This window comes from Lissotriton vulgaris, chromosome 7 (genome assembly GCF_964263255.1).
Source record: "Lissotriton vulgaris chromosome 7, aLisVul1.2, whole genome shotgun sequence".
Classification (NCBI taxonomy): domain Eukaryota; kingdom Metazoa; phylum Chordata; class Amphibia; order Caudata; family Salamandridae; genus Lissotriton; species Lissotriton vulgaris.
Window position 1 is genome coordinate 225,869,453 of NC_141695.1, and position 12,422 is coordinate 225,881,874.

General features: G+C 52.8%; 1 protein-coding gene across 1 annotated transcript in view; it reads right to left on the minus strand.

The window, feature by feature from the left end:
- LOC147701263 (uncharacterized) overlaps positions 1-6,555 on the minus strand; it is a 42,164-nt gene extending 35,609 nt beyond the window's left edge. Inside the window, exons 1-2 of the mRNA XM_086929329.1 lie at positions 6,051-6,555; positions 5,341-5,775 (exon numbers count right to left, since the gene is read on the minus strand). Of these exons, the coding sequence (XP_086785455.1) occupies positions 5,341-5,775; positions 6,051-6,471 (856 nt within the window). The 5' untranslated portion in view covers positions 6,472-6,555. The remainder of the gene's footprint in view (positions 1-5,340; positions 5,776-6,050) is intronic.
- Positions 6,556-12,422: the final 5,867 nt, after the last annotated feature.

The following is a 12,422-nucleotide window of genomic DNA, read 5'->3' on the forward strand; positions in this document are numbered from 1 at the left end:
CAAACGTTTGAGGCGGGTAAACTCAGGAACCACAGCACCAATCACAACACCCAATACAGCGTTGGAAAGGGCAGTTTCAGCAAAAGGACATAGGCTATGCAGACGCCCACCATATACATTTAAAAGGTAAAAGAACCGTGCCAGCAAAGTAGTCCCTTGTGGGCGTGTCTGCGTCGTGCTGTGGGCGTGTGCTGGGGCGTGACAAACGCTGGGGGCGTGTGGTACGTTCCGCCCTTCATGCCATGTCTCATATCGTGTGCTGTGGGCGTGTGCTGGGGGCGCGGGCGTGTGCGGGGCGCGGGATTATGGAAAATAAAAAGTGAGCGTTGTGCCCAATATTTCATTGTTTTTTCTTTCCAGGTTCTGTACATTCCAGCTCCGGGTGTCCACCCTGCTCCCTTTAAATACCCCTGCACCCCATAATCATAACCCACCCTTAGTCCTTAAAATACCCCAACACCCTTAAACACTAACCCAACTTAACCCTATAAATATACCCTGTACCCCAAAACCCAAACCTATCCCTAAACCCTAAAAAAAACCCTGTACCCCAAAACCCAAACCTAGCCCTGACCCCTATAAATACCCCTGTACCTCAAAACCCAAACCTACCCCTGAACCCTAAAAATACCCATGTACCCCAAAACCGAAACCTACCCCTGAACCCTAAAAATACCCCTGTACCCCAAAACCCAAACCTACCCCTAAACCCTAAAATACCCCTGTACCCCAAAACCCAAACCTAGCCCTGAACCCTAAAACTACCCCTGTACCCCAAAACCCAAACCTAGCTCTGAACCCTTAAGATACCCCTGTACCCCAAAACCCAAACCTAGCCCTGAACCCTAAAAATACACTTGTACCCCAAAACCCAAACCTACCCCTGAACCTTAAAATACTCCTGTACCCCTAAACCCAAACCTAGCCCTGAACCCTAAAAACACTAACCCAACTTAACCCTATAAATATACCCTGTACCCCAAAACCCAAACCTATCCCTAAACCCTAAAAATACCCCTGTACCCCAAAACCCAAACCTAGCCCTGAACCCTAAAAATACCCCTGTACCCCAAAACCCAAACCTACCCCTGAACCTTGAAATACCCCTGTACCCCTAAACCCAAACCAAGCCCTGAACCCTTAAAATACCCCTGTACCCCAAAACCCAAACCTACCCCTGAACCCTAAAAATACCCCTGTACCCCGAAACCCAAACCTAGCCCTGAACCATAAAAATAACCCTGTACCCCAAAACCCAAACCTACCCCTGAACCCTAAAATACCCCTGTACCCCAAAACACAAACCTAGCCCTGAACCCTAAAACTACCCCTGTACCCCAAAACCCAAACCTAGCTCTGAACCCTTAAACTACCCCTGTAACCCAAAACCCAAACCTACCCCTGAACCCTAAAAATACCCCTATACCCCAAAACCCAAACCTAGCCCCGAACCCTAAAAATACCCCTGTACCCCAAAACCCATACCTATCCCTAAAACCTAAAACTACCCATGTACCCCATAACCCAAAACTATATCTGAACCCTTAAAATACCCAAACACCCCAAAACATATACCTCAGTACCCCAAAACATATACCCCTATTCCCATACTTACCTTATCCAAACATTAAAAAAAACATGCTTTTACGATTCATGCATTGACAGCGAATTTCGTTGTAAATGTATGCGTGGTAAAAGCATATAAAATGTAATCGCATGCATTATAATGGCATTGCGGAGTCATGGTACTTTTGTAATGAAAGTATGGGGAGTGATGGTATGCGGAAAGAAAGTTGCAGAATAATGGGTGTTTACCCTCCCCTGGTAAGTACATTGGTGGCACGGCAGCCCACATCTCCAGCAACATACTCATATTTTTTCACCACCGATTTGAAAAATGCACAGGTCTCTCTCATTGATGGCCAGCACCGACATACACTTTTAGATACACCTCCCGCCACAAGTTCTAGAATTGCGAACTTTAGAGCTGAGGAGCTACGTTCGAATCTCGGCATCAGCTCAACATCCTGTGATTCCAGGCAAATCGCTTTGTCTCCCTGTGCCTACCACAAATGAATGTGTTCTTCTGTAATGTAAATTGTGCTCATGCCATGTTGTCGAGGTCACGCTATATAATATTGCAAGGAAAAATAAAGTAGGGAAAGTCGAGTTCACACACTACTGAACGCGCACTCTTAAGTGCATCAGCAGTGCACTGTGAATCGGAGCGTTTCGCAGGCCTGTCACAGATAAGAAATGCTATCAAAACAAAATCCTACAAAACAATATACTACTGGCCGGCAGCAATTCACACCCGGACAACGTCGGGACGGGCTGCTAATATATATATATATATATATATATATATATATATATATCCAAAAATGCCCAAAGCTTCAAGGACGCACACACACCAAATGATTAACCAGCCGGTTTATTAGCAAGAAAGGAAACAGCGCCGTAATCCAGTCATTTTACAACCTTAGCACAACGCGTTTCGAGGCTCCAGCCTCTTAATCATGGGCAGCTTTGAAAGTGAATGTTCGACAGAGAGCTCTAATTAATTAGTTGCATGCAGTCCCCCCGTGGGTCACGTTCAGTGCGTGATTTACCTTTCCTGCATGCTGGGACTTGTGGTCCATAGAGCCAAATCATACCCTCCAGTGGGTTCCGTTTACATATTCACATTATTTCATTTAATTTCAGCATTTCATTTTACCTTTGTAGGTCTGGAGAAAACAGCGCCGATTTATTTTGTCCACATTTGGGGCCCGATGTAGGTAGGGCTTTACCGATCGGTATCGGCCGAAAATACCGATTTTTGGCCCTTACCGATCGGTAAACAGCCATCGAGATGTAGGGACCCAAAAACAGAACGAATCGGATAGAAAACCAATTCGGAATGTGTACCGAATGTGAAAGAATCCGATACGTACATACCGAAAATCGGATATGTAACGAATCGGAAAAACACCGATTCGGTTACAAAGACCGAATCGGTCCATGTACCGATTCGTTAGTGACACCGAATCGGAAAATCACCGAATCGGTCCATGTACCGATTCGTTAGTGACACCGATTCGGAAAATCACCGATTCGGTCCTACTACCGATTCGTTAGTGACACCGATTCGGAAAATCACCGATTCGGTCCTACTACCGATTCGTTAGTGACACCGAATCGGAAAATCACCGATTCGGTCCATGTACCGAATCGGAAAAAATACCGATTCGGACATGATCCGAATCGGAAAACATGCCGATTCGTATGAATCTCCGATCGGGAAATTCCCCGATTCCGACAGTTGGGGAGATGTAGGGAGGCACAGAAACACCGAAATCGGCTCAAAATCGGTAGAATTCACTCGGTATTTACCATGGATTGCAATCAGGTGGTAACCAACTCCAACCCATATAAACAGTCCCAAAATGCATTGCAACTTGCAGGATGGCAGCTTTCTATGTCATTGCGAGGCGGCTACGGCTACAGCAGGAAGGACAGAGGGAATGGCTAAGAAATGAACAGGTCTACAGACAGAGGATAACCCTGTTCATGCTCACTGAGGCTGAGATCCTACAGAGATACAGGCTGGACTCTGACACCATACTTGAGCTCATCAGGGACCTTAAGCCATACTTGGACCACCACACCCCAAGGGCACACGCCATCCCTGCGCACGTCCAGGTGCTATGCAGCCTACACCTGGTAGCGTCTGGCAGCTATCAAAGTGGAGTAGCAGCAGCAGGAGGGATGAGCCAGAGCAGCCTGTCAAGGTTCTTCCACATATTCCTTGACGCCATGATAGACAGGATGGACCAATACATCTCATTCCCTGCAACCCACGCAGAACTGCTACAAACCAAAGCGGACTTCTACCAGATGGCACACTTTCCCCAAGTCATCGGTTGCATAGATGGCACGCATATTCCGATTTGCCCACCAGCGGACACCGAATACATATACCGCAATCGGAAATCTACACACACCATCAACGTGCAGGTGATCTGCAATGCCAAGTGCACCATCACAGACCTGGTAGCAAAATTTCCAGGAAGTACCCATGACTCATATATATTCCAACAGAGCGGCATATATGCACGGCTGATGGCTGGCGATTTTGGAGAAGGATACCTCCTAGGTGAGCCACATCATCAGACCCCCATAACACATAGTAGGTAGGTGTAATACATGTATGCATGTGTCTAATGTGACCCCTTTCTCTTCCAGGCGACAGTGCATATGCCCTCCGCTCATTCATACTCACCCCCTACCTCAACCCCTCCACACCCAGCCAAAGGAGGTATAACCGGGCCCACATACGCACCAGGAATGTTGTTGAACGGACCTTTGGCATCTGGAAAAGTAGATTCAGATGCCTGCACAAGAGTGGAGGTGCAAGGCAGTATACCCCCATCACCTGCTGCAAGATCATAGCTGTATGTGCAATGTTACACAACCTTGCGGTCAAGAAGGGCACTGAGGTGGAGTTGTCTGACTACGAGGACTATGACGACGACGAAGCTGTGCCACTGACACAGCCAGCTGGGGTGTGTACGCCATGTGATGGGAGATACAGACGTGAGGAGATCACTGAGAACTATTTCTGACTGAGTACAGATGCAAAGACAGCTAAATGTTGCTTGGAAAAAAAAAGTTTTAATAATGATGCACCACAGTTACAGCACTGATGTGCATCAAATAATGGAGATTGTTAACGAAAATAAAGTCCAGGGTTCTGGTTTGCTCATCCCCCCTTGCCAGCCTATTTTTTGGCCCGCTTTCCAGACCCACTGGGGTGTCCCTCGGCCCCCTCCGAATGGCCAGCAGCATCAGCGGATCGCCTGGTGCTCCTCCTTGGCTCTGAAGCAGCGCTGGCCGGGCTGCTGCGGCTGCTGCTGTCTCCAGCATCACCCAGGTCCAGGGCAGGATTGGAGGCGGCGTTTGATATTAACATGGCCTCCATGGCCGTGGTGATCCTGGCCATCCCCCTAGTCAGCTCAGCTGTATGCTGACTGAGTGCCGATTCCTGATTTTAGCTGCGATGGCACAGCTGTGCGGTCGCCGCTGCAAGGCGGGCCATGGCCCGGTTGAGCACCCGGGCATCCCTCCTGCGCGCAACCTCATGCTCCTCCTGCCTGGCAGAGGAGTGGGTGATGGCAGTGGTCAGCCTGCCCAACCCTGCTGCCACCTCCTTGTTGCTGTCCACAACAGCCTGGAACCCCTTCACCAACTCCCCCATCTGCAGGTTGTGCTGCAGGAGCTGGCGTTGGCAGGCCATGGTGGATTTGGCCTGTTGGCGCTGGATTTTTACCATCTGGCCCTCCAGGCCCAGGAACACACTGCCCTCCCGTGCTGGTGCAGCAGTGGTGGTGGTGGTGGCATGGCGTCTGGCACTGCTGCCTCCGGCCTGCTGAGTGGGCTGGGGTGCCACTGGTGGTGGTGTGGTGCTGGCCGGTCCCGGAGCCCCTGCTCCCACGACAGGTTGGACGGGTGGCAAGGCCACGGTTGTGGCAGGAGCTGTTGTCGGCGGAATGGTCTGCCTTGTAGGGGAGTTGTATGGTGAAAATTGCAAGGGGGGTGAGCTGGGCAGTACTGGGGAGTGCACTGCCTGGAAATCAATCACCAGGACTCCCTCCATTCCAAGCCCTGGGGTGTCTCCTTCCTCATCCTCATCCTCCTCCTCCTGGCCAGGCTGGCTGGTGCTCGGCCCTGCCACTGCAGTATTTGAAGTCGAAGCTCCCTCTGCTGCCACAGTGGTGCTGCCTGATGGTGCCCCTAGGTACAAAGAAGCATTTGTAAACTGAGTGCCGATGTATTACAGTCAGTACAATTATGGCATTCCACATGTCCTTGCATCTCCTTACACCGTGTCACACTGTTTCCTGTCTTGTGATTCTGCACTGACATATTTGGCTAACTTCTGCTGACTACATGTACCATGATGCTTGTCTCTTGTATGTTGGTGACAGTACAGTGCTGGTGTTTGCCTATGCATTGTGTCTAATGGGGAGGTGTCTGGTAGGGTGTGTCATGATGCGCATGCTTCTTACCTGTAGCTGTGGCCATCGCAGTGCTGTCCAGGGTCCCGATCCCTACGATGCTCTCCCTCTCGATGGTGCTGGAGACAATTTCCTCCAGCTCGGTGAGGGGTGGCGCCGGGTTCTTGCCTCCTCCGGTGTGTCCAGCCTGCCTTTGGAGGTCGGCCAGCTTCCTCTTCGTGAGGCTGCGGAGGTCATAAAACCTTTTCTTAAGTTCCTCAATGGACCTGGGGGTGACTCCAGCAGCATTGACCTTCTGGGCGATGTCGGCCCACAATCTCCTCTTGGTGCTGTCTGGCACGTTGAGGGACAGCTTGCCAAAGAGCTGGCGGTGCACCCTCACCACCTCCTCAACCAGCACCTGAAGTTCTGTGGTGGTGAATTTGGGCTTCCTCTTTTGGGAGGACTTCTGGCTTCCTGCCTGATCTGCCATTTTCTCCTGCTCCTGCTCAGTCTGCAACCTCCTTCTCCCACTGCTGCTAACTGTGTGTTGGGCTCAGGCAGGCTTTCCAGAAACTTCTAGAAACTTCTTAATTGGCTGCACCTGCCAGGGTTGCCACTCCCTGTTTGGGTGGGGGAGGGGGAGCCACCTCATTGGCTGAATCGCCTATTGCCGAGTCGGCTTTTACCGATTCGGTAAAATCCGAATCGGTAAAATCCGAATCGGTATTATCCGATTCGGTAAAAGCCAAATCGGTTCATGCAATGCATTCCTATGGGCTTTTTCGCCATGGGTCTATGATTGCCGATTCGGTTTTTACCGAATCGGCTTTTACCGAATCGGTATTCGCCGATTCGGAAATATCCGATTCGGTGGAAGCCGATTCGGTGTTTTCCGATTCGTTGTTGGCCGATTCGGTAATTTCCGATTCGGACCGAGCTGAATCGGAACGTACCGAATCTCATTACCGATGCCGACCGAATCGGTTTTCAATCGGTATTTTTTTCCTACATCTCGTTTTCCGATTTCAGAATACCGATTCGGCCCGCCTCGGTATTTTGAAATCGGAAAATCGCGTTTACCTACATCGGGCCCTTGGTGTGCTGCAGATTCGGTTTGGCTCAGTTCCAACCAGCAGCCTCTCTCTGTAAATTGTTCAGATGGTGCAATCCTTCACGGCAACGAAACGCGTTGGGCTAAGGGTGAAAAATGACTGGATTACGGCGCTGTTTCCTTTCTTGCTAATAAACCGGCTGGTTAATCATTTGGTGTGTGTGCGTCCTTGAAGCTTTGGGCATTTTTGGATATATATATATATATATATATATATATATATATATATATATATATATATATATATATATATATATATATATATATATATATTTATATATACAATTACCCTCCTGGTGAGATGCAGAGCAGGTTGGCGCTGCATAATTTACAAGCAGGTCAGAGCTGGACATTTGAAAACCTGGAAATATTGATTTTAAAATTATTTAGTATGGCAGCGACCCATGTGGGTAGTGAACATTTGACTACGAGACCCATGATGCATTGTGTGTTTTACTCACCTGTGTGGAATCAGTAAATAAAAAGAGGAAAAATTCTCGTGGTCTGAGTAAGCCATTCTTTGTGATAATTGCCCATGAAAAAGGGCGTCAAGTCCGAAACGCGTTGGCATAATAACATGGAAGTTGTGTCTAAAGCCTGAGGTGCTTGAGTGCAGCTTCATTGTACAGACCAGCGAGTGCATCTCACCGGAAGGGTAATTGTTTGCTTTGATATTTGGTGGCCTGCCCAGCTCATGAGTTTGCACAGCCTCGCTATCTTTGGGGTCCCGAGCTGCTCATTGGGGCAGCAACGAGCAGAGCAGGTTAGCTTACAAATAAGTCAGAGCTGAATATTTGAAAACCTGGAAATATTGATTTTAAAAATATCCAGAACGGCGGCGACACACGTGGGTATTGAAAAATGAGCGAGCCGTTCTTTGTGATACTTGACCATAAAAAGGGCATCAAGTCCGAAACGCATAGCATAATAAAGCTTGATGTACTTGAGTGGCAGCAGCATTGTACCAACCAGAGAGTGCATCTCACTGGAAGGGTATTTGTTTGCTTTGGTATTTGTTTGCCTGCCCAGTGCGGCCCCCGGGGGAAGCGAAGGTCGCAGACCAGTCTTCCCCCGGGGTTTTCGCGCAATAAACGGAAGGACAAGGTGGAGGGCGGGACCACAGGGGTTAAAGGAAGGGGTGGGATAGGGGAGGGCATATAAGGTGTCAGGAGAGGAAGACCCGGCCTCTTCCTGACACCTGAGCACCACCGGGAGGGTGTTTTAATTTTGTTGAAGCTGTAGGGTAGTTTTGCATGGGGGAGCCGATTTGTCGATCGGCTTTATAGTTGGCTTTAGCAATTTTAGCCCTGCAGCTACGTGGAGATGCCCCTGGGGAGTTTTGCGGCGTGGCTGGGGTTTTTTCCACCCCGTGGAGAGTGCGGAGCTTGAGCTGGCCGAGAGGAGAGGCCGCGTCGGGCACGGCCCCTGGCCTGGGGGTCTACCCGAGTAGTAAGTGGTGCGCGTGTGGGGGAGCGGCCGGGTGCGGCGGCGGGGGGTCTGGTCTGCCGCCTTGCTGCTACTGTGCGCTGGTGGGGGCTGGTAGTGAGGGGTTTCCCTGTCGGGGAGCGGGCGGGGGCCCCGCGCCGCGTGCGTCTGGTTCTGCTTTCACTGAGGCTTTCCCTGAGTTTTTCCTGGGTTGCGGGTGCACTGCCTTTGTTGGGGGGTGGGGGGGGGATGAGAGACACGTGGGGGCCCCGGGCGGGGGGGGGGGGTGTGCTTGCATCACCTGCGATCTCGAGGGGGGGGGTTCCTGCTGGATGCCTGGGGGGGAGGGTGGGCAGGAACGGCCCCAATTTTGGCTGGGGGTGGGGTTTTAGTACAGAGCTGCCCCTCGCCTTTGGTGGCATTCCTTCCTTCGGCAGATAGGCGGACCTGAGTTTGTGGCAGGCGTTTATCAGCAGGGGCCGGGTGGTGGGGCGGGGCGGCACATGTGGGCGACGTCGGCCTGGGCTGCCTGAGGTCTCGCTGGACCCCTACCCCTCCCCCCACCCCCCTTTTTGCTGCAGCGTGGAGGGGGTGTGGGCCCATCCCTACAGGGAGCCCACGATGTTCGGGTTGGTCTCGGAGCGATGGGGGGGGGGGGGCGTCACTGTGTAGGGTATATGGGACACGTGTAAGGGACGGCCATGACGGCATGAGGCCCGGTGGTGTTTGGGCTCACCTGGTTCTGGCGACCCGGTGGGGGAGGCACACTGAGGATGGCGATCCAGCTCGGCAGCAGGTGGGACACCAGCGGGGCGCACCACGGCCTCCTAACGCTTGTCCGAAGCAGCAGGGGGGTCCGCGGCGGCCTGCCCTCCGTCGTGGGATTCGCGCAGCGTCCAATGCAACGTTTCTTCAGACAATGTTAAATATGTATGTGTGACCTGTTCAGTTTGTGCTGTGTGAGAGTCGGCATGGTTGTTGAAGGGAAGTGCTGGGGGTCGGTGGGGTGATGGTGTAGGGAGTTGTGGGGTGTTGTGTGGTTGGGATGTTGGGTTGACAAGGAGCTATAGCTCGTAGGCAAGTCTTGTACCTTTGGTGGGATGAGCCCTCACAGGCCAGGGTTCGAATCTTGCCAATGCTGTAGAAGTATCCCAAGGTGGAAAATTTTCGAACTGTGAAATTTGGGTCAAGGGCAGTCGAGGTAGGAGCTGCGGGCGCAGCCTTGATGGGCATGGCGCCCTGGAACAATGGGGGCGTTGCGCTGGGGCAACTCTTGGGTACAAGTTAAGGCTGGGGCCTGGAGATGGGGTAAGTTGTGCGGGGATCATGGCGCTTCTGATGCGATGCGCTGAAGGTGTAAATGTAAATGTACATGTATTTATATAGCGCAAATCGCCCACATCGCAGGCATCTATGCGCTTGCTTAGGGAACCTGTCCTGGTATTCCCCTGTGAGATACCCCAGCAGGGTATCCACAAGGTGAAAGCCAGGCATCCCGCCGCGAGGGGCCGTTGTGGAGATTAAGCAAGCTATTGCCCAGAGTCGCAGAGTGTGAACCCATGAGTCGAGTAGGCACTGGAGCGAGAATTATCGAGTCCGTGGAATTATTGAGCCCAACCCCCGTCGGGTGGGGAATTGAACCCTGGTCCAGGGCCGATCTCAGCTTCCGGGTCTGCCGCCTCTAACCCCTGAGCCACACTTCTCCACAAGAAGGTGTGGGGGTGTCTCGGGTTGTCTCGGGTTAGACCGGTGCTGCTGCGGCAGGGGTAATGATGGCACCCTGTGTGGGTGGCAAGCTTCACAGTGGACATTACAGCAACGGGTTTGACAGGGTTGGCCGGTCGGCTCCCATGTGGTTATTTGGTGGTGGGGCATTGGTTTCAGGTTGATGGGGGCTCGGGGGTTGGATGTTTATACCGGGGGAGTGTTCCCGTGAGATCCGTCGCTGCCCCCACCATGACGGGCGGGCCAGCGTGACAGCGCCACGTGGGCGTGCGGTTGGAATTGAGATGGCAGAGGCGGGGCTAGATGCTCCTGGGGGTGGAGGCCAGGTTTTGGTGTACCTTGTAGGTGGAGGATTGCTTCACATCTTGATTTAACGGATGCGCAGGGGGGGCTGGTCACGCGCGGGCAGGGGGATGGTTGTGTCGGGTTATGCCCGGGGGTTCAGAGGTTTTAGTTTTCGGGATCTGGTGGCATGGAAGTTATGGGGTTTGGGGGGATAGGGTCTCATGAACTGAATGCATTAAGGAATGCTCGGCCTAAGGCAGCGTCTACAGGCCTAACAGGGGCTGCGCGGGGGTTCTCGTGGGGGTGAGCTTCGTGGGGTGACGAGCGCCTGATGCGTCCGATACGGCGGGTGTTTGGCGGGAAGGTTCTGGGAGTGGTGTGTTTGCGGTAGTGAGGAGTTTCTTGGAGGTGGGGGCGGGGAGCTGTGACTCGGTGGAAAGGTATTGGGCCGCTGTGGGCTGCGGTCTAGGTGAGTTTGGTTTGAAATTTGGCCTAGGGTTTGGTACTGCACACCAGGGGATTGGAGTGTGTGATTCACAGTTAGCTGCAGATTATGTAGGTACTGTAGGGAGCTTTGGTTGGGATTGCGACGGGGCAGTTGGTGGTGCCAAATTGGGGCTTCGGCTTTTCGGGGAGCGGCGGGGGGTGGGGTAGTTGTGGGGACGTGTGCCCGGGCAGTAGGGCAGTGGGGGCAGGGTGTAGCGGCGTATTGGTCGGTCTGTGCAGGGGCGTGTGTGGGAAGGTCGCAAGGCACTGTGAATGGCGGAGGTTTGGAGTGAAGTAGAGGTTTTTTCAGCGGGGGAGGAGACAATTTTCCTGGTCTTTGGCCTGGCGAGTACCTGGGCTGTGCTTTGGGGACAACCTGGTGGTGGAGTGTGGTTCTTGGATGCGCGGGGGGGCTGCGACGGCTGTGGTCATTGGGTGGGTCTGGGGGGGGGGACGCTGACTGGGCGGCGGGTGCACGGTGAGGTGCTTGTGACGTCGGGGGTATTGGGGGTGTGGGCTTTCGCATTGCAGCGGTGTTTTCGGCTGGCGGCCCGTAGTGTGGCATATCTTTGGAAGTTAGAATGTAAGAATTGTACGAATGTCTTGTACATGGTGCTAAGAGGGTTGACCGGTCCCGATCTCTACTTAAAGGGGGCAGCACTTTTCATACCTGTTTCATTTCTGTACGTGTAAAGCAGTAAGGGGGCTGGGGGGGACACCATGCATTTTCCTGCAGGACTTATTAGTCTTTTCTACCATGGGGTTGGGTTGTGGTGCAGGAGCCAGGGCTGTCGCCTGGAGGGGGGCGTTTTTTTTCTCCCGGCAGGTGGTCACCGCGGGAGGTGTGCTGGCAGGGGTTGGACGTGTTTGGGCAGGATCCCCGATGTTGGATGGGGGACGGTAGGACCCGGGGCGAACGACATTGGGAGGGGGTTCTTACGATTGCCGTACGGCGCGGGGAAGGGAAGGTTGCCCTGCTTTGAGGACACGTGAAGGGGAGAGGTTGCTGGGACATGTCAGGCTGGCAGTATCCTGAGGGCTGGGCAGGGGATGTGTTTTCAGGAACGGAACATGGGGCGTCCTGGTCGGGCGCAGGGTTTGTGCTGGAATGAGGATTTGGAGGTCCAGGCCACGACGCCTGGGCGAGGGGGATGGTTCGGTGTGAGATTTATGGTTGGGGCTTTTGGCAAAGGGGAGCCGCCTGTTGCGGTCCGAGAATGATGGGGGACTGTTGCTCACGTGCATTGGGGTAGTGGTACAGGCGGTGGATGGTCGTCCACGGGGGGGGTGCCTAGCATGGTCAAAATTTGGCCGAATTTTGGTACGGAATGCAGGCACGGATTGGTGAAGGATAATTCATGGCGTGTGGTGGGAGCCACAGTACTTTATCCAACGCATGGGGATATATG